Here is a 23,609-nt window from a genome sequence, read left to right on the forward strand (position 1 = left end):
CAGTGTGGTATGGAAACAGCTCCAATCAGGACTGCAAAGCACTACAGAGAGTTGTGCGCTTAGCTGAGCGCATCTCAGGGTCTGCTCTCCCGTCTCTGCAGGACATCTACCTCAAACGCTGCAAAAATAGAGCTGTCAAAATCATCAAGGACTCTAATCACCCTGGTAACCATCTATTCACTTTGCTTCCATCTGGTAAGCGCTTCCGTAGCCTGATGGCAAAAACTGAGAGACTTAGGAGGAGCTTCTTCCCCCAGGCCATCAGGCTCCTAAACTCTAACTCTGTGTCATAACATCACATGACTCCATGTAAATATCACTATATCAATAAGCTATTCATAATTTTTTCTACCTCATATTGCTGCTATTTAAATACCCTGTACAACTTTTTTGCACATTCTTTTGCACATTCCTGTTATTACTATTTATGTCAACAACATACTGACCTGCACATTTATATTTATATATATTTTTTTATCTTTTATCTATTTTATTCTTTTTTTTTTTTTTTTTCTACTTTTCTTTTTCTTAATATTTGTATTCTGTACAATTGCAATGTCCTTGGAGCGGACCTGACTTACATTTCACTGCTGGTTATACTCTGTATAATTGTGTATGCGACGAATAAAAATCTTGAATCTTGAATAATCTATATTCTGCTAAATGACTAAAAGTAAAGAATGTAAAGACCATCGACTCCACCGGGCTGGGACACCGGCAAAGGATAGAAGTATAGCTTTTTATTTTTATTTTATTTATTTTTTTCCCTTTTTATGTTTACTATTGAAATGTTGTTGTATGCATTTGTTAATTTTATTTAATTTCTGTATTTTCTTAAATGGGTGTGTATAGAGTATTTGCAGAGTGTTAACTTGTAGTTTTAGTTACTTTTTCTTGTAAGTCGCTTTGGATAAAAGCGTCTGCTAAATGACTAAAAGTAAATGTAAGTGTACAAAACAGTAACATTCATTGATTTAGTTACAAAATATGAAATCCTATTTACTCTTTAGATTCGAGAAAATGTTCTGTGTTGATTAAAACATTTATGTTTAAATGAATGAATGATCTTCAGGTACTTTACATGAACTGGGGCTACGTCCTAATTGTCACGTCCCACTTGCAGTGGATCGAATTACCATTTATCATTCTCAACACCTTCTCAAAACATAATTTCTGCTTCAATTTCTAAATAATCTGTCTTTAAAATTTTTTAAATTAATTTTTTTTTCCACTGCACAAAAAATAAACACTTTGCAAAGAATTCATAAAAGGGTCAATCGCTCTTTGGACATGATTTAAATGACGTAACATTTAGCCAATGGAATGTCCAGTACGTTTAATTGACAGACTAAGTAGCCAATAGAAGTGTCCGTATTATTTTCCTGAACACACAGTGGGCGTGGTTATCATCAGCGGAAATATTTCAGACTGCTAAGAGGCGTGGTTTGTGCGCACTGTTTTCGGATATAGAGACTGTTGTTGGATGTTTTCCTAACATAAGACAAGAAATAGGAGGCATAATCGTTAGCGAGGGGTCGCAAGTGCTAATTTAAACATCGCTTAATCAAGTCGCGTCATTTAAACCGACGCTTTTCAGAAGGTAATTTGTTGTAGGTCAAGTGAGGGGATGCTGCTGCAGTCGCTGTCTTGGAGCTCGACACAATCGCTGAATTTTATGTTGCGTTTAGTCGAAATAAGAAGCTTTGCGGTGAGAGAAAACGCCTGCAGAATATGTCAGTCTCGACCGAGTCATTTTCACATTTACTGAATTTACTTTGTACAACGGTTTTTATTGTTGTAGACGCCAGACCATTTTAGCTTGTATTGTGTTGTTAGTTGAACAACTCCGTAAACGAACTTTCTGTGAACCGACCTTATTACTCCATTCGCCCAGATTTGTTTTTAGTTGGAAACTGGCAGTACAACAGTAAAGGTAAGCATTACAACTGATACTCTGTGACGTATGTCGTCAATACTAAAACCAGAGCTGTTCAGTTGCTGTTGTTGTATGTAAATAATATAATGTATTTATTCCTAAACCACTTTGCTCTTTCTTAATGTAATCTTGTTTAATATTTTATCAATAAAATGTCCCCACTTGAGTTTTTTGTTGTTGTTGTTGTTTTCATCCCACACGCCCAGTGGCCTGTTTCATTAAACTAGTTTACCAAATAAGCCAGGCTTATTTCAGTTAGTCTGACTTATTGTCAGTTGATTTGGTTCAAAATAAGTCAGACTAACTTAAATAAGCCTGGCTTATTTGGTAAACTAGTTTTATGAAACAGGCCCCTGGTCGATATTTAGGAAGTAGGAAGTGCTTAAAGGGTTGTTGTTGGGGGGAGGGGGACAGGCAGATGGGATGCTGCGATTGTCTTACCGTTTTCAGATGTAAAGTCAATTCAGTGTTATTATTTTTGCATTTAATGTCATAAATGAATACATAATTTTCGTTAACGCACAAGCTATTTTCTTGTTCATACGGACAGTTATGCAGTTCATACGTAAAGTTGTTTTTATGTAAAGCACTAAAGTAACGCTACACGCACTGTTTCCATTTGGGCATCTTCATTACACTGTTAACAACTAGTCGCATCAATAAATTGTTTATATTGTAACGGGTTACTCACACACAATGAAATAAGAGATATTTGGCTTCTGATGAGTGTATGTATGCGTTTTGTTTTCCAGCTATGAAGCTTTTAGAGAATTCCCGTTTCGAGGCCATGAGCTCCCAGCTGTTTGTTGAAACTGGAGATGCTCACATCCTTGGCAGGTGCGAACTTTGGAAATAATTGCAATTTTTTTTCTTTCCTTTGAACATTTTTGAACTCTTAAGAGTTGTGATTTACAAAATGTGGGTACCCTGTAACACCTGGGAATAGATATATATATATTTTTTAAGTGTTCAGGCTTTGTAAATTCTTAAGGAGAGTTCACCCAAAAATGAAAATTTTGTATTTCACTCACCCAAACTTTGACTCTTCAACACTTATGTAGTGCTCAATGTATGATCAAAGTTTATATATGAAAAAAGCCTAAATTAAATCTGTTCATCATATAAAGTGATAATTTCTCTTCGGATTCAGAAGACCATAATCAAATCACTCTATTCCTATCAATTAATTTTAAAGATCTCATTATGAATTTTTTCATCTTTAAAGTTTTTGTGGAATGAGCTGTCAATGAGGGGACAAATTTCCTTAGGTTTTATTAAAATACCTTAATTTTTGTTTAGAATATGAATAAAAGTCATAAAGTTTAATGAATGACTACAGGTGAGTGAATTGTGACCGTATTTTCACTTTTGGGTGAACTATCCCTGTAAATAATTTAAATGTCTAGAATGAATTGGGTACAAATGGCTCTTTCTGAGTGCAGACTCTTTAAAAAATATTAAGAATCCTTACCCAGTACATACAAACAACTGGAAGATTTATGGAAATTAATTGGTCAAAAGGAGCAGTAACCCTGGATTTAGGTTGTTTTAGATAGTTTAATTCTTGTCTTCAGGTGTCTGTTCTGGTAAACATCCTGTCACACATCAACATGCACATATTTTGATTCTTCCTGTGCTTATTTTAGAGTCAAAGCATCATGTGCATAAGTCAGGGATGGGCAACTTTGGTCCTGGAGGGCCACTGTCCTGCAGAGTTTAGCTCCAACCCTAATCAAACACACCTGAACCAGCTAATCAAGGTCTTCAAGATCACTAGAAAGCTACAAGCTGGTGTGTTTGATTAGGGTTGGAGCTAAACTCTGCAGGACATTGGCCCTCCAGGACCAAAGTTGCCCATCCCTGGCATAAGTGTTTTAGCTTTTACTCTGCAAACTTTAGCATGTTTCAGCTCAGTGCAGGAACCAGCAGAAGTAAGAAAGTTGCTGAATTATTATAAATGATAGCAATTCTTGTCTTATGTCACCAAGAGTGTAATTTTAGCAACTGAGTAGTTCTATACTTTTAACAACTTCAAACGATGTCACAGTGACGTAAGTGATATTGAACCCAATTTATTGGTTCTTACTAATTGTACACTACATGTTTCTTTATCTTTTTGCGGTTAGGTTTAAAACTATATTGTATTGTTTTCTTTCACTTTGTGAAGATGTTATGCAAGGATAAGGGGTCTGATATACCCAGAGTAAAGACGTGATTGTTGTACCCGTGATGCAGATTGCAGTGTCATCTACCACATACCACTGTGGTTATTTAGGGGTGCCTGTAAACAGCTGAATTTCATATGATCTTCCAGCTTGTTTAGCATTTAGTCTTGTTATTGAATTAGTTTGGAGTACAGTACAGAGAGCTCAAATGTGGTATCTCAGAGCACAGATGCCAATACTATATATATAATTTTTTATAGTCCACTTTTTATAGTGCTCACAATGGCATAAGTGTATGTGTACAACTTCAAACTAGTGAAGAGCCTAACTAACCAATGCATGCATAGTTGCCTTGGTACCATCTCTATTTACTAACAGACACCATCAGTATCTTGTTACAGCCCTACTCTCAAACTGTCTAGTTAGGTGTGACGTGTCTTTCCTCAAAGTGATCTTTACACAGCAGACACATACAGTTTATGATAGTTAAACCTTTGTTCTCCACCGTTTGCTTGTTTCTTCCACTGATTTATGGAGCTTCAACACAGGGCTACAGTGTCCCTAATCATATGATTCTCCTCCGCGTCCTGCTACAGCCTTTGCCCTTCACCTATAAATAATCACGTCTGTGGACTGTTACTGGGACTGTCTAAAGTTGCACAACCTCTCTTCCATAAGCCAGAAAGATAAACACACACGATATTCCTATGTCCTCCCCCTCACTCTACCTCTGTGACATTTTAGCCAAGCCTAAAAATATAGCTTTGGAAAAGCCTAGCAGTTGAGTTGGGATGATTAAAACATTTTTTGAAATCACACTCAAATAGTTTGAATTCTACTGCAATAAATCCCAAACAATATATTATTCTGACATTTGTGTGTGCAATTGTTTGTATAGTCCTTAATCAAATCAATCCCTTTCTTATTCGTTTTCTCTTTTCCTGACTGTAGGATCGAGAGCTACTCGTGTAAGATGGCTGGTGATGACAAGCACATGTTTAAGCAGTTTTGTCAGGAGGGGGAGCCACATGTTCTTGAAGCTCTGTCACCCCCTCAGTCCAGCAGTGCTCCAAGCCCTAACCTGTAAGCCTTAACACACAACCTTAGGTTTTACCTCTGCTATTGTGGGCACACTACACAATCTCTTGTGCTCTTTCTTTTAGATTGGGGAAGAGTGGGGAGGATGGAGAAAACCCACTAAGTGATAAGTGTTGCAGAAAGACCTTGTTCTACCTTATCACCACCCTGAACGAGTCGTTCCGGCCTGATTATGACTTCAGTGCTGCCCGTGCCCATGAGTTCAGCCGAGAGCCCAGCGTTAACTGGGTTAGAATGACTGGTTTCCACTGCATCACACTGTTTCTGCTGTGTAAAGAACTTTTTATGTGATGTTATATTATTAAATGTCAGGTACAAAGGTTTTTAGATGCACTGTCAAGAATTGAGAAGTTAAAAATTCAAGGCAACACTATGCAATCAGGGCCTGTATTCACAAAACATCTTAAGGCTAAAAGTAGCTCATAACTTGTCAATTTAGGAGAAACTCTTTATAATAATGGGTAAATTTAGGACTACTACATTTTTGCTCTAAGCAAAGCGTTTCACAAAGCGTTTTAGCACTAATACTAGCTCCTAAATCTGTGAAACGTTAGGAGTAGTGAAGATGACTCAAGTCACTAAAACCAAACCACAAACTATCCTAAAATGGCTGTTGCTGGCAATCGCCTTTGGTTTTGGAGGTTTTCCCAACTCCAAATTTTCCTTTGATTATATGTTTGTTTTCATTAACCAATTGGGGAAGAAGTAACAGCTGTTCTTGCGTCCAGTTTGGTTTTCTTTTTTGTTTGCATGTCTTACTATCAGCCATGATTATTCTACTCTTTTAATTAAAAGGCTGTTTATGTGCATATTCACTAATTTGTTTGAGATGCATACAGCCTAACAATTAGCTGAACATAATATATATATATATATATATATATATATATATATGTGTGTATATATATATGTATGTATATGTGTGTGTGTTTAATTAGTGACACTTAGCCTGCATTTTAAAATCTTTATTTGAATGTGGCAATTAACATTTTTATTTGTAAATCTTTATTTGAATATGGCAACATAACATTGCGCTCTGCAATATTTCAATGAATAAATCTCTGACAGAGACCCCTCTCCTATCAGCCAATCACTGTGTGCATAGTTAGTAAGCAAGCATGCTGATATCATCCATAGCAACAAGGTCAACCCTGCCCTTACTCTTAGCTTAAGACTTCTCTCTATTCCTTAGTAAAAGTTTGTCTCAGCAGGTTTGTGAATGGGTTTTAAGAGAAAACTCTTAGCTAAAAACTTTTACTGCCATTTAGGAGAACTCTTAGTGGTAAGAGAAAATGTTTTGTAAATACGGGCCCTGATTTATAAGTTCTCTAAATGATTGTCTTAATTGTCCCAAGGAACACTCCTTTTTTTTTGTGTGTCCGTTTTAATTTGTTCACAAATTGTAAAATGTAAAAAAAAAAAAATAATCCACCAATAACTTAGTATAAGTACCCACAGCTTTCTAGAAAATTTTCAGTTAGTAATACAATAAGTACATTATTATTTTTTTTTTTTTTTATCATATCATCCTTCAGAAACAAAGATATTTGGGATGTAGATTGAAAGGGTTGTACAGTGCCTTGCGAAACTATTAATAACCCTTTATTTTTTTCAGCCTTATGTTGAACTGCTTTAAATGACTTTTTCCCTCACATCAATTTACACTCCATACACCATAATGACAAACCAAAAAACAGATTTATGACAACTTTACAAATTTATTAAAAATAAAAAACTGAAATAAGTACATTGCATAAGTATTCATACCCTTAACTCAGTATTTCTCCAGAAATATTTGATTGGGTTCAAACCTAAGTTGTGGCTTGGCCACTCAAGGACATTCACAGCGTTGTGTATAAGCCACTCTTGCTGTGTGTTTAGAGTCATCGTCCTGTTGGAAAGTGAACCTTCTGCCCAGTCTGAGGTTCTGAATGCTCTGGACTGGGTTTTCATTAAGGCCATCTCAATATTTTTTTGTCCGTTGAGCTTTTCTTCTACTCTGACGAGTCCCTCAGTCCCTGCTGCATAAAAAACAGCCTCATAGCACGAGGCTGCTAGCCTGCTACACTTTACTTTTGGGATGGTACTCTGCATGTGATGAGCAGAGCTGGTTTCCTTCAAACATGATGCTTAGAATTGAGGTTCATCAGACCAGAGAATCTTGTTTCTCAGAGTCTGAGGGTCCTTTAGGTGCTTTTTTTGTAAATTCCAAGTGTGTTTTCATGTGTATTCACTAAGGAGAGGATTAAGTTTGGTCACACCGCCATAAAGCCCCGATCGGTGGAGTGTTGCAGTGATATTTTTCTTCTGTAGGTTTCTCCCATCTACATATGCTCATGGAGCTCAACTAGAGTGATCATCAGATTCTTGGTCACCAGTATAAACAAGCCCCTTCTCCATCAATTGCTCAGTTTGGCCAGGAGGCCAGCTCTAGGAAGAGTCCTGGTTGTTTCAAACTTCTTCCATTATGGATAATGGATGCTACATGCTTCTGTGAACCTTCAATGCAGCAGATTTTTTTCTGAACTCTTCCTCAGATGTGTGGCTTGACTCAAACCTGTTTCTGAGCTATACGGGCAGTTCTTTTGACCTTAGGGCTCTGATATGCATTATAAGCTGTTAAACCTTTACTGAGAGGTGTGTGCCTGTCCAAATCATACTCATTCAAATTAATTTGCTACAGTTTAACTTGACTCGAAATGTAGTAACATCAACAAGTGATATGAGTGCTCCTTAGCTAAGTTTCAAGTGTACCAGAAAAGGGTATGAATACTTATGCAATGGAATCATTTAAATTTTTTATTTCTAATAAATTTGCAAAGATGTTACAAACCTGTTTTGTGCTTTGCCATTATGGTGTATGGAGTGTAGATTGATGTGGAAAAAAAAAAGGAATTTAAAGTAGTTTAACATAACACACGATCCTCAAGAATGGTGAAAATCAACAAATGTAGACAAACAAATAAGAGTAATGACAAAACAACAGCAAAATGAAAAAAAGTTAGCAAACAGCAAAAAATGTATTCATGTTGCAGTGCATGCTGGGTATTCAACATTTAACTTGTTAGTAGTAATATACCTCAATATGAAATTCTTTTGTTTTACTAGTTAGGACAAGTAATTCACACATTTTTGTAATTCAGAAGGTCCCATAAACTGGAAAATACGTAGTTCAGTATGATTGTTTCCTAACAGTCTGTTTATGTCCTCCAGGTGGTTGACTCTGTTAACAGCAGCCTTTGTTCTGCTGTGGGGGAGCAGTTTAACTCTCTAGGACCAGAACTGTGGAATGCCATTGATCATGAGATAAGCCTGCAGGGCTGTGACATCTATAGGTGTGTGATGAGTAAAGAAATGATTTCTCCCTCATTAAATGTGTTCTGAACATGTATTTTAATAACCAATTGTTATTGTGTTTAATAAGCCATTGTTATGTGTGGTAACACTTTATTTTAAGGTGTCCATAATATAGAGTAATTACCTAGTTAAGTACTTAGTAGTAGCCGTTGTACTTGCATGCAATAAAATGTACTTACCATGTAACTAAGTTATGGAACAGTCTGTACTTACAGTTTGTAATTATATAGATGTAAAAGGCAGCTACTGTTACACACATGTAACAGGCCGAGTCTGTTACACAGCAACTTGTCTAACCAAAAGATTGTTACATGTGTTGCAGACATTATACAACGTAATTACAAATGTAAGTACACAGGCATAAGCTACTTAAAATAAAGTGTAACAAGATTGTACTTAAATGTACTAGTAGCTGTGTAACAGACTCGTAGCTGCCTATTACATCTATATAATTATAAACTGTAATAACAGGCTGTTCCATAACTTAGTTACATGGTAAGTACATTTTGTTTCATGTAAGAACAACGGCTGCTACTAAGTACTTAATTAGGTAATTACTCTGTATTATGACACCTTAAAATAAAGTGTTACCTTATGTGGTTTGTAGCTACAACCCAGACCTTGACTCTGACCCCTTCGGTGAGGAAGGCAGCATGTGGTCCTTCAACTACTTCTTTTACAACAAGAAGCTTAAACGCATTGTATTTTTCACTTGCCGCTCAGTCAGGTCTGTAATCACTCACTGTACACACATTATAAAAGTCATTTTCTAGTCATTTTCTTTCTTTTTTTTAACATCGTGTTCTTTTCAGTGTCCTCAGTAGTTATGGTCGCAGTGGCTTTGACAGTGAGTTGGACATGGAGCTGGATGATGAAGAGGAAGTGGACAGCTTCATGGAAGATAGGTGAGATTGTTTTAATGACGACATCTTCATACAATCCATGAGGGCTCAAGTAGTCCTAGACCATTAAATCTGAAAAAAAAAAACATTGTGCTTTTTACAATGTGTAATAGGTCTGTGAGCCATCTCTATACTGTATATGTGTTTGCCATTGTCTTTTAAAAAAGTTTCTCTTGTTCTGTTTTGCAGGTTCCCTAGAGCTCTGTGTGTCTAAAGCTTTCTCAGGGATGACAACCTGCGCTTCAGCCAAAGGGCCTCGCTGTTAACTTTGCACCCTATTTCTTCTTTCCTTTTTTTTTAGAAAAAAAAAAAAAATTCAAAGCTTTTATTTTCTTAAGTGTGTGTGTGTGTTTCATTTTTACTTCACTGTGGACTGAGGAGAAGAAGAAAAGTTAATTTTACACCTCCCATTTGCCTCTAAAGAAGATCACAAACTGGCTGAGAGGAATTCCAGGAGAGCTGCTTGGACAAGGTTTGACAGACTCATTTAAGCATTGGCTGAGACCAAACAAAAACCACTGGAAACCAGATCATCTTAGGAGTGATTGAAAGTCACATTTAGACACCAGCATTTTGACAGTGGAGAATATGAACTTTGGAATACAAAGACTGCATGCCTTCTGGATTTGTGAAATATTCTCCTAATATTTCATATTTTACTTTTTTTTTGTTTTGTTTTTTTTTTTGGGAGGGGGGGGTTGTTGGTAAAATATTTTTTACTCAAAACCAACTTTACAGGTAATTTTTCCCCCTCTACATATATTTCCTGGGATTTAAACCAATGATCCTGGTATTGGTAGCATCGTGCTCTATCAAACGAGACATGTTAGACTTATTTTCCTTAAATCTTTATATGAGGATGAACTATAAAGCTTTTTTGGTAAACTTAATTATTATTAATTACACTGCACTGATTTTTATTAAATGTCAGCAGGTTTCACTTTTGTTGCTGCAATTTCTTTGGCATTCTTTAAATATAGGCTTTGCTATGAGTTTACCAACTGTTGTTATTTTGCCATACCAGAATGGTAAACATGCAAACCAAATATTGTTGACGCTTTCAAGGTTGGTGCACCCGAATATGTCCTTTTTTTCATAACGATGTGAATTATTTTTTTTAATAACAGCGATGAAAGAAAATGTGAATGGAAGCTGTGTCTTGTTGCCAGATACCATCTGTGACAATAAAAGTACAGGTTAATCACCAGTTTGGGCTTATCTCTTTAATATTCACTTTGATCTCTTCCATTTCAGTGACTCTGTCTTATTTTTGAAATACTTACTCTCCTGGCTTTGTGTTTAATCCTGTGCACAAAAACAAAATAATGTTTTATATTTTTTATAAGTTTTATAACTCTTCTTGAGAACTAAATATTTTTATTTAAAAAATACAATAAACTTTGCTTACAAACTTTGAAAACTAAAAAGATGAGAAAGGTATAGTGTAACAATCACTCTTTATGTTGGGAAGGTTACTTTGGAAATGTAATAGGTTACAGATTACAAGTTGCCCTACTTAAAATATAATTAGTGTAACTTTTCAATTACTTTACTAAAGTAATGTAACTGATTACTTTTTGATTATTTTTCTAAATGCCTAATGTTTTCAACTGTTTATCACTTTCAAACATGTAAAGCAGGCAGGGTTAACCTTACAGTTGTACTCAACACTGATAACTGTCTGACTTTCGAAATCCTTCATCACTTGAATTAAGATTATAATATTTTAATTTTAAAGGAGACATTGGAGGCCAAATATCTTAATTTGCATATAAATGTCTTAGCAGTGTGTGGACACAACCACCCTACAATGATAAAAATTTTAAAATGATAAAAAGCCCTTTTTTTAATCCTCGAAAAACCTAAACAGTCTCAATTATCAAGCCATTTTGCGCTGTCTTCCACCCTCAACACCACGACTGAGGTGAGACCCTTGAGCAAGAACCGAACCCCCAACTGCTCCCCGGGTGCCGCAGCAATATGGCTGCCCACTGCTCCGGGTGTATGTTCACTACTGTGTGTACACTTGGATGGTTTAAATGCAGAGCACAAATTTCGAGTATGGGTCACCATACTTGGCCGTATGTCACTTTCACTTTCACTTTTTGATAGCTATGATACTGTTTTTGAAATAAAATCTTTGCATAGCTGACGGGAAACACTGGAATCTAACATTGCCTTAGAAAAAAAAAATGTTAATCTTAAAAAAAAAAATAAAGCATATACATAAACCCATATAGGAAATAAGAGTTATCGGATAAGCATGTTATAAACTTCTGAAACATTGGTGTTTCATATTTTAGAGCAGTCACTGCAGAAATTAATTAAATCTGTATGTGGGAGTGATAACCCCCTTTGTAATCTTTAACATTTTCATAAGTAACTGTAATTTAATTACACATTTTTTCTTAGTAACTGTAACTGTAACTAATTACAATTACTTTTATTTTGAACTTAAATGACGTAATTCCGTTACATGTAACTAGTTACTCCCCGACACTGCTCTTTACAGAGAAACCTGTGCTCGCCTAATGAACCCCTAACAATCCATTTGTTGACCTTAAAGCTGTTTGCGATAAAATTTATATATTAAGAAAACGCAAAACCAATTCACTCTTGTTAGAAGTTGCAAATCTTCATTATCTATAATATTTCTCGTTGATTTTGGGATATTTTGTTCCTACATACCGTCGCTGTTATTTGGGATAGTCGCCAAATAAATACGTGTTTTTGCGTCATCAAAGGGCGACTTTTCAGCCGTAAACATCGGGCAGGGAGTCGGAACGGAAACACTCCAGACATTTAAACCATTTTTAAGATTCATCTATATCGCACAGAGTTGCATTTTACATGTCGTTGCTCATGTTCAGCGTATTGTTCTCAAGCCATAAAGCAGGCATTAATTATGTACAACCCGCTAAATGCTGAGCATATTAAATCCTATATTTAGGGTTGTAGACATTTAAGACGCTCGTGACATTCAGATGGCTGTTAAACGAGGCTAATTGAATGTAACGTAGTTAGTATGCAAGATTACAGTGTGATGAGGGAGATCATTTTGTAACTGTTAGCTGCTTTCTGGAGAAAAAAAAGGTTTGACGATTCTTTACTCATGTTAATTATTCCTCTATGATTTGTAGTAATAATATCTGATGCTGTCCTCATTTGTGCAGAGATGGTGCTGTCTTTGGTGAACCTGTGTGCTCGGGAGGTGGTGAGCGACCACAGCTCTTCGCAGTTTTGGTTGAGTTGTGTGCCGCGGGAGCTCTACCGAGCGCTGCTGGACGCCGCCTTCACCCACTGCCGTCCTCTAGCCGTCGGTGAGCTCGTCCAGCGGTGGCCCGAGCGAAAACTGACCGTTGGAGACAGCAGAAAAGCGGGCGAGTGCCCTCCGAACCGCCTCTGCGTCCAGGCTCTGCTGCTGGCTGTGGTCAGGGGACTGACGGACAACAGGTACGGATGAGTCTACACGACGCTTTTCATTTTAATGACACAGTGTGCCATAAAAAAAGACAACCTCAGGATGTTATACATAGAAATGAATTTCGCCATCATAGCATGCGTCATGTCTCCGACCTTTAAAGATGCGGAGCAGCATGGATAAATATAGGTAGAAATGTCATTGATGCCCTGCTCCTTTCACCATACTGGCAGTAAACAAGTTAATGAGGCACACATGGATGAAAAATAGTTGGGATTGAAGCATGTAATGAAAAGATAAAATATTAAAAATAAATGCAGTTTAAACTTTTCAACCTCCAGAGACTGTAATAATTTACAGATGTAAGCTTTTCTGAAGATTTTTTAAATTGCATCTATAACAGTTAAATTCAAAATGATAATGTCAATATATAATGTAATGTGTTTAAGTCATGGGATTTTTATTTATTTGTTTGTAATACAGCTGTCATAATTATTCTTTGGAACTCTATAACAAAACTGAGTTAGCTGTTACACATACATACATTTAGCCCAAAGTTGAATAGCAAATATGGCCTCAAAAGCCTATAGAGAACAATTTGTTTTATTACATTAAAAGTTTCTAAAGACAGCTGACAGTCTTATTATTGAAGAAAAAGCACAATGTCATCCAGGGGAATAAAATGTTTGATTAGTGCAACTGAGATTAAAAAACAAAAACAGTTTACTGACAAAGACTTGCAAGATGGCCTGATGAAAGGAGGAAAAAACATTTAAATGCAGAGTACAAGAACACTAGACAAACATGGCCTTCATGTTGGGATATCATGCTGAATGACCCCACTTGAATAGGAAAACATAAAAAACAAACTTGAATATGGTAAAAATTCATTTGGATAGACCTGTGGAGGGCTGGAACAATGTTTTATGGAGTGATGTGACCAAACTAAAACTTTTTGGACCCCAAAAAAGGCAAAGCTTATGAGCCAAGGAACACCACCTGCATGTTATGGGGGGTGCTTTGCTTTTGCTGGAAGTGTAAATCTTGACTTTATGAAGGACATCATGGATTCCTTGAAGTATCAGGACATTTTGACAAAGATTGTAATGCCTTCGGTGAAAAGACTGAAGCTTGAAGATCAATAGTCTTTCCTACAGGACAGCTGTCCCAAAATATACATCCAAATCTACTTGCGCTTGTTTCAGAGATCAGTCATAGAATGTTCTTGAGTTCAGTTTCAGATTAAAATCCAAAGATTAGCAGAGATCTGAAAGCCTTTTCAAACAAGGAATGGACCAAGATTTCTGTAGAGAGGTAACAGAAACTTCTAAGCACTTGCAGGCATTCATTTCATTGAATATTATAAAGAATAAAAGATTCTGCAAAAGTTTAAATTTGTGTATACACAGTGTTTCACAGTCATTTTGTTTTCTCTGTATCACTCTTGTCTTTTTGTGTTGGTTTATATTGAGTCTTTTAATGGGGTGGTGATGGCGCAGTGGATAAGACACATGCCTTTGGTGTGAGAGACCCGGGTTCGAATCCACTGTGAGACACCAATGTGTCCCTGAGCAAGACACTTAACCCCTAGTTGCTCCAGAGGCGTGCGACCTCTGACATATATAGCAATTGTAAGTCGCTTTGGATAAAAGCGTCAGCTAAATGAATAAATGTAAATGTCTTTCATATCTATTCAAGCATTATTTACAAGCTCTCTTATGTCCCTCTCTTACCAGGTGTTGCCTGCAGATGCTGGATCTCAGTGGACTTCAGTGTGAGAATGGGAAAGTTGAGGACTCGATGGGTGGATGGTCCCTCAGTGTTGCCCTTTGCTCAATGGTGCTACAAGCTCGATCTGCTGCCTCCAGGGCTCACAGGAGAGATGGAGAAAGAGAGAGAAAAAGAGGACTGGAAGCAGAACGTGACCGGGGCATCATCAAGCGAGACCGGGGCAAGGTAGGGTGTGGAAATAGTGGTGAAGGGAGTCAGGGAGGACACAGAGTGGAGAAGATGGAGTGCAGAACTAATGAACGGATGTTTCCAGGAGATGAGTCAGTAAAGGGTGTCAGGAGGAGGATGGAGATCCAGAGAAGAAAGACTTTATCTGAGGGGAAATCAAACACCAGCAGTAATAACAGTAATTTATGTGACCAAGACTGGGATGAGGTAGTTATGGTCCATGTCAGGGCTGACCTTTTTGTCAATTCCCGTTCCTGGGAGCGTGTCCGTGATGCCCTTAGTCAACCGGGCCCACTGTGGCTCCATTGCCGCTACCTCCGCGTGGAGGAACTCTCAGCGCCCTCCATAGCTTCCTTGTTGGGTCTCTTGCCTCCACAGGATCTCCTCGGTGTGGACATCCGCTACTCCAGTCTTGGAGTGTCAGGCCTGGCTATGCTGCTTCCACTGTTAGCTCCCTTTCTTCAGCTGCACTCTCTGAGACTGCATTACTGTAACTTGGATTTACAGCGCACGCAGCCTGGCCAGCAGGGGGCACTTCAAGACATGTCTAAAGGACTGGGTTCACTGAAGAGACTAAAGAGATTATGCCTGACTGCACTCCGACTGCCAGGACACCTGCGCCTGCTGCTCAGGTACATTCATACACGCAGATTACATTTTTTTTTGGTCCAGATCTATTAATTTATAAAATAAAAAATGCAATCATGAATTAACCTCTTCTGTAAGGATTAAAATTTTTTAAATTCCTGAATTCAAGTCACCTTTTTATTTAGTGCTTTATACAACAGTGATTGTTTCAAAACATTTTCAAGGTGTTAAACAGGGAGGAAACAGAATTAGAGATGCAAACTTCATCAAATATATGACAAATTCAATTTCTGCTATAAAGCAGCTCTAAAAAGACAGTGGTGTCATTATTCAGCTCCAGTGAGTCAGTTTAGTGTTTAATCAGTTCAGTTTAATAACCGTGTAAAGTTTATCTGTTATTTATCATGAAGTTCAATTCAGTGATAAGCAGCTTAACTGAAAGCGGTAGTTTTGTTGTCCAGCTTGAGTCAGTTTAATGTTGATTAAATCCAGTTCATGTCGATGTTGTAAAATTCATCAATTATAAACAAATTCGATTCAGCAGTAAATCAGCTTGATGCAATTTACTTCGATTTGCTGCAATGACATTACTTAATATTAAGTGTCCCAACTAAGCAAGCCAAACGGCAAATAATTTCTTTAATTAATTAAATGCATTTAAAATCTTGATTACAATTATTTCAAACTGTCAAAAAATGCCAGGGTGATACATTTGTTATTCTATTACAATGAAAAGCCTCATTAGAAGATATTTTTTTGGGTAAAAAACTTATTTCTAATAATAACAAAAATGGTTTAACAAGTCATGTGTTCCGACCAACAAAATTCATAAGATTTGACCAGCATGTAGAAAAAGAAATGATAAAACTAATATCATAGAGAGGAGTCCTGGGGGCAAGATATAGATATATAAATACATTACACTATTTTATATATTTTTGGTGTATGTTTGATATTTTAGAGTCATTAATTTGACAGCCTGCTTGAAAATGTATGAAAGTTTTTCAAAACCATATGAAAGCAACATTTCTGTGGACCTGGCACGTTTAAGTTTTCTCTCTCCTGTTTGCAGCTCTCTTTCCCAGCCTCTGGAGGTGCTAGAGCTGCCATACCTGTGCCTGACCTCCACTGACCTGGCCTACCTCTCCTGCAGCCAGCATGCTCCATTCCTGAGAGAACTTGACCTGAGTGAGAACTGGCTTGATGAATCGTCCCTGCCCTCTCTGCGCCGTCTCTTAGCTCAAGCCGAAAGCTCTCTGTGCCAGCTTTCACTTTGTGGTTGTGGCCTCTCAGACACTCTCCTGGGTGCTCTTCTTCCCTCCCTGTCCTGCTGTCGGGCTTTACGTAGCTTAAGACTGGCCTTAAACCCACTCTCTAGAATGGGACTGCTTTCCCTGGCCCGTACAGCGGCAGGAATTCCTTCTCTTCGTCTGCTGCTCTATCCCAACCCACTGGAGGAATATGAGCCTGGGCTGCCGGCTCTCCCCTCCAGTGCTCAGCTGCTGGATTGGCCTCTGCTAGAGGAGTCTGAGAGCAGAGACTTGACGCTGAGGTTACTAGATGAGGTTCTGAACTTGAGAGGACGATCCCAGGACCTTCTTGTGACCTCTGACCTTCTAAACTATAGCCCAGACTTGACTGTGCATGATTAGGGGGTGAATATCCAAAAGCTCACTCTCTTAATTAGTGTGACAATCAAAACTATGCTTAAACTAGTACTTTCAGATTGTTTTAACCACTCCATTCATGGGGAATTTACTTGTGGTTGCCAAGCTTTTTCAGTAATAGCAAACCTTAACTTATACACACAAAGTCATATAAAAAGTCTTGCTAGTTGAAACCTTAGCATTATATTTTATGCAGCTTCTCACATGAAATGATTTTGATTTGCATTTGTTTGCTGTGTTGTGCATAATGTATGGGTTTTATTGCCTTAAACATTGCCCTATTACAGTACAATTTATGGCAAGCACCAACAGAAGGAACCAAGACACCTCTTAAATGTTTTTTTTAAACTAAACTTGTTGACTTTTCTGAATTTTCTATGCTACCGGGAAAAAAAACAAAAAAAAAAACAGCCCATTTTTAAATTGTTATTTTTTGTGTGAATATTTCAAATGTTCAGGTTCTATTGTGTGAAACGCTTTTCAATCTTATCTGCTTTCTCGTGAGTCTAATTTAATCTAACAGTGTTCAGTGGGGAAATCAAGACCAAAAGGGATAATTTACTGGAAAATGAAAAACTCACCTTCAAGTCATTCCATATAATATATAGAATTTAATGACTTCATAAAAAATATTTTCCATTTCTAGTTGAACTATCCTTTGATGACTATGGCCATCAATTAATGTTCACACCCACACAGGGTACCCACACAAAAAAAAAAGTAATTTTGCATTGCAGTTTTTTTGTCCTGGAAAATATTTGTACTAATTGAATTTAATACTTTAATAATTAATTTTTATTTTGTTCAAGTTTGTATTATTTAGTCACTGTCAGTGGTTGCACAGCGTAAAACATCGTCAGAAGGCTATCTTGAATGAAGAAGTTCTGTCACATAAGTAGTATTGTCTTGGTACATTTAATTTATTATTTTCTATTATACTTTGAAAAAATATCTTAAGTATTAATATACTGCAAATCGAATATCATGATTCAATCCAAATCCAGAACTATTCTTGAATATTCTTAATTTTTTTTTCTCTCTCTCTCTGTATTAACTATTCCTCTGCGTAATGGAGGCGTGAATTTTCACTGCTCTCACAATTTGATTCGATTACAGTTCAGAGGGTAACAATTTGATTACAAAATGACCCTCGATGCATCACATCCTCCTTAAAAAATGTAGTAACAAACTGGAGTAAATAATCACAATTAATCTATTTATTGATCTATCTGTTTGTAAGGTAGAGGGAGAGGATTAGGTTAGAGTTATTCAAACAGTATATAAATAACAGCATATCATGCCATCATTTGACCCCTTCATCCATCCTAAGGCCAAAACACCAATGCCATTACCAATGCCTATACAGTTTACTGGGCTGCACAGAACTGTTTTCACAACATTTGTAAGCCCCACACAACACAACTTCTCCAGCGCTCAAGAAGGTATCATGTAAAGCAAATTGCTTTTCAAAGCACTAGCATTCACTCTGTATATCCTTCCACAATAAAACAAGCCATATGTATGCACTAAAAGACTTCAAGATAATAAAGTTAGTTTGATCATTTAGATTTTGATACTTTTAGATTTGCATAATTTGATGCATCATAGAGACAGTCTATCACAGCTTTAATGCAATGCTTTTGGAAATAACTATCTGTAATATTGTACATAGGAGCGTTCCAGGAAGAAGTATCTTTGTGGTGAGGGGCATTTGAAGTTCTGAAAATCCAGGGAAAAGGGGAATGAAGAAAGTGTGACATGAGCCATTGGTAGAGAGAGGAACTGTGGGAAATCCATCAACACAGGTCGATATGGCAAAGGTGGCAGCAGACGTCCTGTTGGTTTATAATGAAGATGACTGGATAAAACAAAACCTTGGATACAGTAAAGTATACTAAATTACAGTATAGCAAAATTGCAGAGTGAAAGAATAATTTCCATATTCCTTTGAGGCTGCTTTTCTGCATAAGTTAGCTTTCCACATGAACTGAACATTAGAAACAAACTCCTTAACATCTTTTAGTTATCATAACAGATTGATAGCTGTGTTAAACAAATGAACGCTGAAAATCTGACTGAAATATATTCTAACCTTGAGGCTCCCGTATCCTAGACATGCTGTACGTCTCTCCCAGGCGCTGAATTGGCTTCAGTCTAAACAAAAACAGATACATTTTAAAGAGCATTTCTTGGTTATGCAAACTATTTAAACAGATGGATTCAGTATTTCATATGAGGATCTTTTTTGAGGATGAATAAGACAAATTTTGCTGGTTTTCTTTAAAAAAACTTTTTTATCTTATTTCTAAGACTAGAGAAAGAACTTTGGATTTGAATGTAAGGTTCTTGAGATAAATTTGCGATACATTTGAAATGTAGCTACGCTCACTAAAAACATACAAAAGACAAAACCAAATGATAGTGAGAGTCCCTGTATTAGTATGACATATTGTACCTAGGCAAGTCTGAAGGCATGATGACAGCATCTTTCCTGCCCTCTGGTGGAGGTGGTCGAGTCTGTTTGCCTTTTTGCACAGAGCAGAAATATTTGAGCACCTTCACAGGTGCGAGCACACTCTGTATTCCTTCACTGCGCAGGAACACAGACCCACTGTGCACCTGTGAAGCATAATACAAGTACAATTCAAATAAAAAAAACCTTTGTTCTCCTCAAAAATATCTCTACCAATCTGATATCTGCTCCATACCTTGTACTTTCTGGTCCAGGAAAGCAGCCAGTGGCTGGCCATATCTCGAAGACTGTGGTGCTGGTTAGGCTTATGCTTCGTCAGGGAGTTCCAGGACTCTAATTCTGGGCATAACCACAGTTCAGCTTCATCCACACCCAACCTTTGCAACACACACAGTACTAAAGCCCTGCCAGAGATATAATAATAGAATGGTTAATTCCTGCATATATATGGCAAATGGGCGTCATTTTAAAAAACAAAAACAAAAAAACTGGTGGAGACAGTTTGTTAACACTGCAAACATGAAAGCAACTTTTCAATAACGGGATGTTCTGCTGTTGCTACTAAAGTAGGCCACTGAAAAACATTTACATTGTATTCTGTATTGTGCTAAACATGCAATATTCCTTACTTAAGGTCAGCTTCTTTATTTGCCAACATGGCGAGTAGCTCTACAATGGTGTCAAAACCATCCGGACTAAGATACACCAGCACGTTCAGCAGCTCACCGACAAAATGCTGTTCCTCCGTTGACTGCAAAACACGTACTCACATATTCATACATATTCTTATATTGAATAGACTCAATTTATATGCTCTGTATTCATACATGAAATTAAATCCAAACTTTAGAAGTTGCTACTTAAATGTATTTTCAGCTATGCCGGTATGGATTTAATGTAGTATCACAATTTGATTTACCATGTTTTTGTGAATGCAGTTTTTCAGGCAAACCAGCAGTCCTGTACTGAGAGATTCTTTGTCTAACACCTCCTGCTGTATTAGCATAAGTAATGCATTCAGGATGCTATTCTTCTGAGCCATGCCGCAAGACATCATGAAGTTCAACAGATGCTTGCAGAATTCCTTGGGGCATAAAGAACTCGAAATACACTGCAAACACATACAAGGATAAATGAGAATGATGCATAAATTAGAAGGAGATTGAGATTGAGATGTGTATACTGTTTTATAAAGAGTACGTAGGAACGGTCCTTATGTTTGGCTCATTGTGTTTGTATTCAACTTACACTCAGATCAGGAAACATCTTCTGAAACCACTGTTCATCCACAAACTGCAGGAGGAACTCTGGTAGATGTGAGGTGGGAGAGGGTAGGGCAGAAGAGGGCGAGGGAGGGACAGAGGTAAGTAAAGGTGTGGCAGGCTTGGAGGGTGGAGTCAGAGGGGGTGTAGGACTCTTTATTGATGGAAGGGGCTTTTGTGGCTGTAAACACAAGAGAGCAAATTAAAAAGAGTACAAGATGAAGTGGTTATGTGATAGCATTCCATTCTTTTCTTAAAATACGATCACATACTCTCTAAATAGCCTGCAAAATTCCGCTTACGTAACCACACCTTTACGCAACTTAGTCAATCCTTATATGATTTATGTAATTTTACTCAAATACATGTGACTAGAATGAACATAAACACACAAAAAACAACATCCTAACATGGTATATGAGTGTCTCTGCCACTGGTGAAGGTGGAAGAGGGCTCTTCTCTGTTGATGGAGCCTTTACGACGGGTCTGACATGCATGTCAGCCTTTTCCCTCTTCTTCTTCTCCTCCTCTTCATTATACAAGCATTGCACTTTATCTAGTTCGCTCTGCTCATGACAAGAGAAAAAAAAAACATTCCATTATTTATTCAGTTATTTCTCCCCTCTGCATTCACAAAAAAATTTAATTTGAAGTTTTTCAAAACCTGATGAAGATATTATTTTAAAGAACTTAAAGTTCACCCAAAAACGATAATTCTGTCATTAATTACTCACCCTCATGTCGATCCAAACCTGCAAGGCCTTCATTCATCTTCGGAACACAAATTAAAATATTTTTGATGAAATCTGAGAGTTCTCTGACCCTCTATAGACAGCACACGTCCTAACTACAATTCTGTGCCTTGATCGTGGTAGGACCCTTGCTGTCTATAGAGGGTCAGAGAACTCTCGGATTTCATCAAAAATATCTTAATTTGTGTTCCGAAGATGAACGAAGGTTTACGGGTTTCAAGCGACATGAGGGTGAGTAATTATTGACAGAATTTTCATTTTTGGGTGAACTACGCCTTTAAGGACTATGCATATCATATATTTATTTTTTCCATGGAAAAACTAGATTGTGTGATATGGTGACCAGACGTGCCACTTCCCCTGAACATGTTCTGCCCAGGATTTCTACATTGGCTAAAATAACCAGGTTTTGGCTGTTTGCGCTGTGCAGATCGATCGTTATATGACATCAAAGTACTGCGAGAGCTATAGAGAGCAGAACAGATTTTAGAAATCCTGGGCAAAACATGTCCCCGGGAATTGGCACGTCTAGTCACCTTATTATGTGATTCACACTATACAAAGAAAAATACTATATATTTTTAAGCAAAGAATGTCTCTATTGGGTAATACATATAGGGCAGACTAGTAATGGATACATTGTGTATGGAATATGATAATTTTGTAATAAAACAACTCAATTCTCTCACCTGTGTTTTAGGAGAATGTAGTCTCGTTGATAAGCCGTCGGTGAAGGAGGAAGGGCTCAGAGGAGGAAGCTCAGGGATTTTAGGTGGGAAAAGTATAGTATACACATCAAACATATCTTCTTCTGGAATCTAGATGAATGATGTGAAATCTTGATATTGGCAGTCATATACACAAACTCATTTATTTGGAAAATATTGTCTGAAAAGTGGAGATTGATGATAAATTTACCCTAATATCAAGAGGTTGCCTGTAAATTAGACCCAGGTAATTATTGAAAGCCTCCCGTTTGGATTGTATGTTGGCTGGTTTTCTCCTTCTGCACTCAACGTCTCCTTTTTGCAAGGATTCCAGATCTTTATGTATTGCCATAAGTGCTCCAAAGTCCTTTAAGACAAACATGTGGATGAGCTCTGACACACACACACACACACACACACACGCACACACACTTACCTATATTTGATACTTACTGGATCTTTTATCCTATCATGACTTTCAGGACCATCCTTTTTAGTAATATGGCAACTCTCTGTCCTAGAGTTAGATGTTAAAAGCAAAGGGTAAGGATTTGGATGTGTAGCAATGTATGTTATTTGAGTAGAAATTTACCTGCATTCGCTCATGATTGGGATCCAGGATTTGGGTAATTCAGAGTCTGGATACCATTTCTAAGTGGGTGAGTAAAGTGAATACATTCAAAATGAATAATTAATTTTGTGTGAACAGACTATATATTGTGTGAACCTCCTTTGTTCTAGAGTAAACTTTAGTGGAGTAAACTTACAGTAAAGTATTTTTATTTCGCCATTACACTGTTTTTAACATCAGTGTTGGTAAAGACACCAAAAGTCTTCAAGTAGTTTGATTAAAAGTGCTTTTAAATAAGCTGAATGTCATCTGATAACATTTTAAGCTGTACTTGTGTCCTGCAGTCCAGAGGCAGTAGTTGTGTGTGGGGGATTCTGTAGAGGTCTCCTGTGATGCCCAGTAGCAGGTCTCCACTATCACAGTACGCCAAACACTCTGGCTCTGCATTCAGCTCAAGAATTCTGAAACAAACAAAACAAAACTAAACTGGTATGTAATGATAATCAAAGTTTTCGTTTTTGTTTTGTAGAATATACACAACTACAAGCAAAAAGTAGCACTTAGGTCCTAACCTAAGAAGGTGGTTTTCCATATCCCAGATCCGTACAGTCCCATCCTGACTGCTTGAAGCAAACATGCTCAGTTGATGACAAGCACAGAGGCCTGGGGAAGCATAAACAGACTGTCTCAATCTCAGGAGGGTCAGTATGATATAGTTTTATCTCATGAAACCTGGCAATGCCTGGGTCAT

At 37.4% G+C, this 23,609-nt stretch overlaps 2 protein-coding genes across 2 annotated transcripts; both read left to right on the plus strand.

Moving 5' to 3' along the window:
* Positions 1-1,447: 1,447 nt before the first annotated feature.
* Positions 1,448-10,664, plus strand: LOC306871092 (repressor of RNA polymerase III transcription MAF1 homolog). The gene is made up of 9 exons (XM_079418784.1): positions 1,448-1,708; positions 1,895-1,933; positions 2,689-2,773; positions 5,053-5,184; positions 5,265-5,427; positions 8,413-8,534; positions 9,164-9,283; positions 9,369-9,461; positions 9,648-10,664. The coding sequence occupies exons 3-9, from the start codon at positions 2,691-2,693 to the stop codon at positions 9,670-9,672; spliced, it is 738 nt and encodes a 245-aa protein (XP_079274910.1). The 5' UTR covers positions 1,448-1,708; positions 1,895-1,933; positions 2,689-2,690; the 3' UTR covers positions 9,673-10,664.
* A 1,302-nt stretch (positions 10,665-11,966) lies between these two features.
* LOC306871081 (leucine-rich repeat-containing protein 14-like) lies at positions 11,967-17,986 on the plus strand. Its single transcript, XM_079418772.1, has 4 exons — positions 11,967-12,551; positions 12,632-12,911; positions 14,616-15,470; positions 16,499-17,986. The coding sequence occupies exons 2-4, from the start codon at positions 12,634-12,636 to the stop codon at positions 17,076-17,078; spliced, it is 1,713 nt and encodes a 570-aa protein (XP_079274898.1). The 5' UTR covers positions 11,967-12,551; positions 12,632-12,633; the 3' UTR covers positions 17,079-17,986.
* The last annotated feature ends 5,623 nt before the right edge of the window (positions 17,987-23,609 follow it).

Source organism: Barbus barbus (genome assembly GCF_936440315.1).
Source record: "Barbus barbus genome assembly, chromosome: 1".
NCBI lineage: Eukaryota > Metazoa > Chordata > Actinopteri > Cypriniformes > Cyprinidae > Barbus > Barbus barbus.

Coding starts and splice junctions, on each gene's coding strand:
- LOC306871092 (XM_079418784.1), top strand. CDS start 2,691: ATGAAGCTTTTAGAGAATTCCCGTTTCGAGGCCATGAGCTCCCAGCTG. Junction 2,774..5,052: donor GATGCTCACATCCTTGGCAG/GTGCGAACTTTG, acceptor TCCTGACTGTAG/GATCGAGAGCTACTCGTGTA. Junction 8,535..9,163: donor CAGGGCTGTGACATCTATAG/GTGTGTGATGAG, acceptor TGTGGTTTGTAG/CTACAACCCAGACCTTGACT.
- LOC306871081 (XM_079418772.1), top strand. CDS start 12,634: ATGGTGCTGTCTTTGGTGAACCTGTGTGCTCGGGAGGTGGTGAGCGAC. Junction 12,912..14,615: donor AGGGGACTGACGGACAACAG/GTACGGATGAGT, acceptor CTCTCTTACCAG/GTGTTGCCTGCAGATGCTGG. Junction 15,471..16,498: donor CACCTGCGCCTGCTGCTCAG/GTACATTCATAC, acceptor TCCTGTTTGCAG/CTCTCTTTCCCAGCCTCTGG.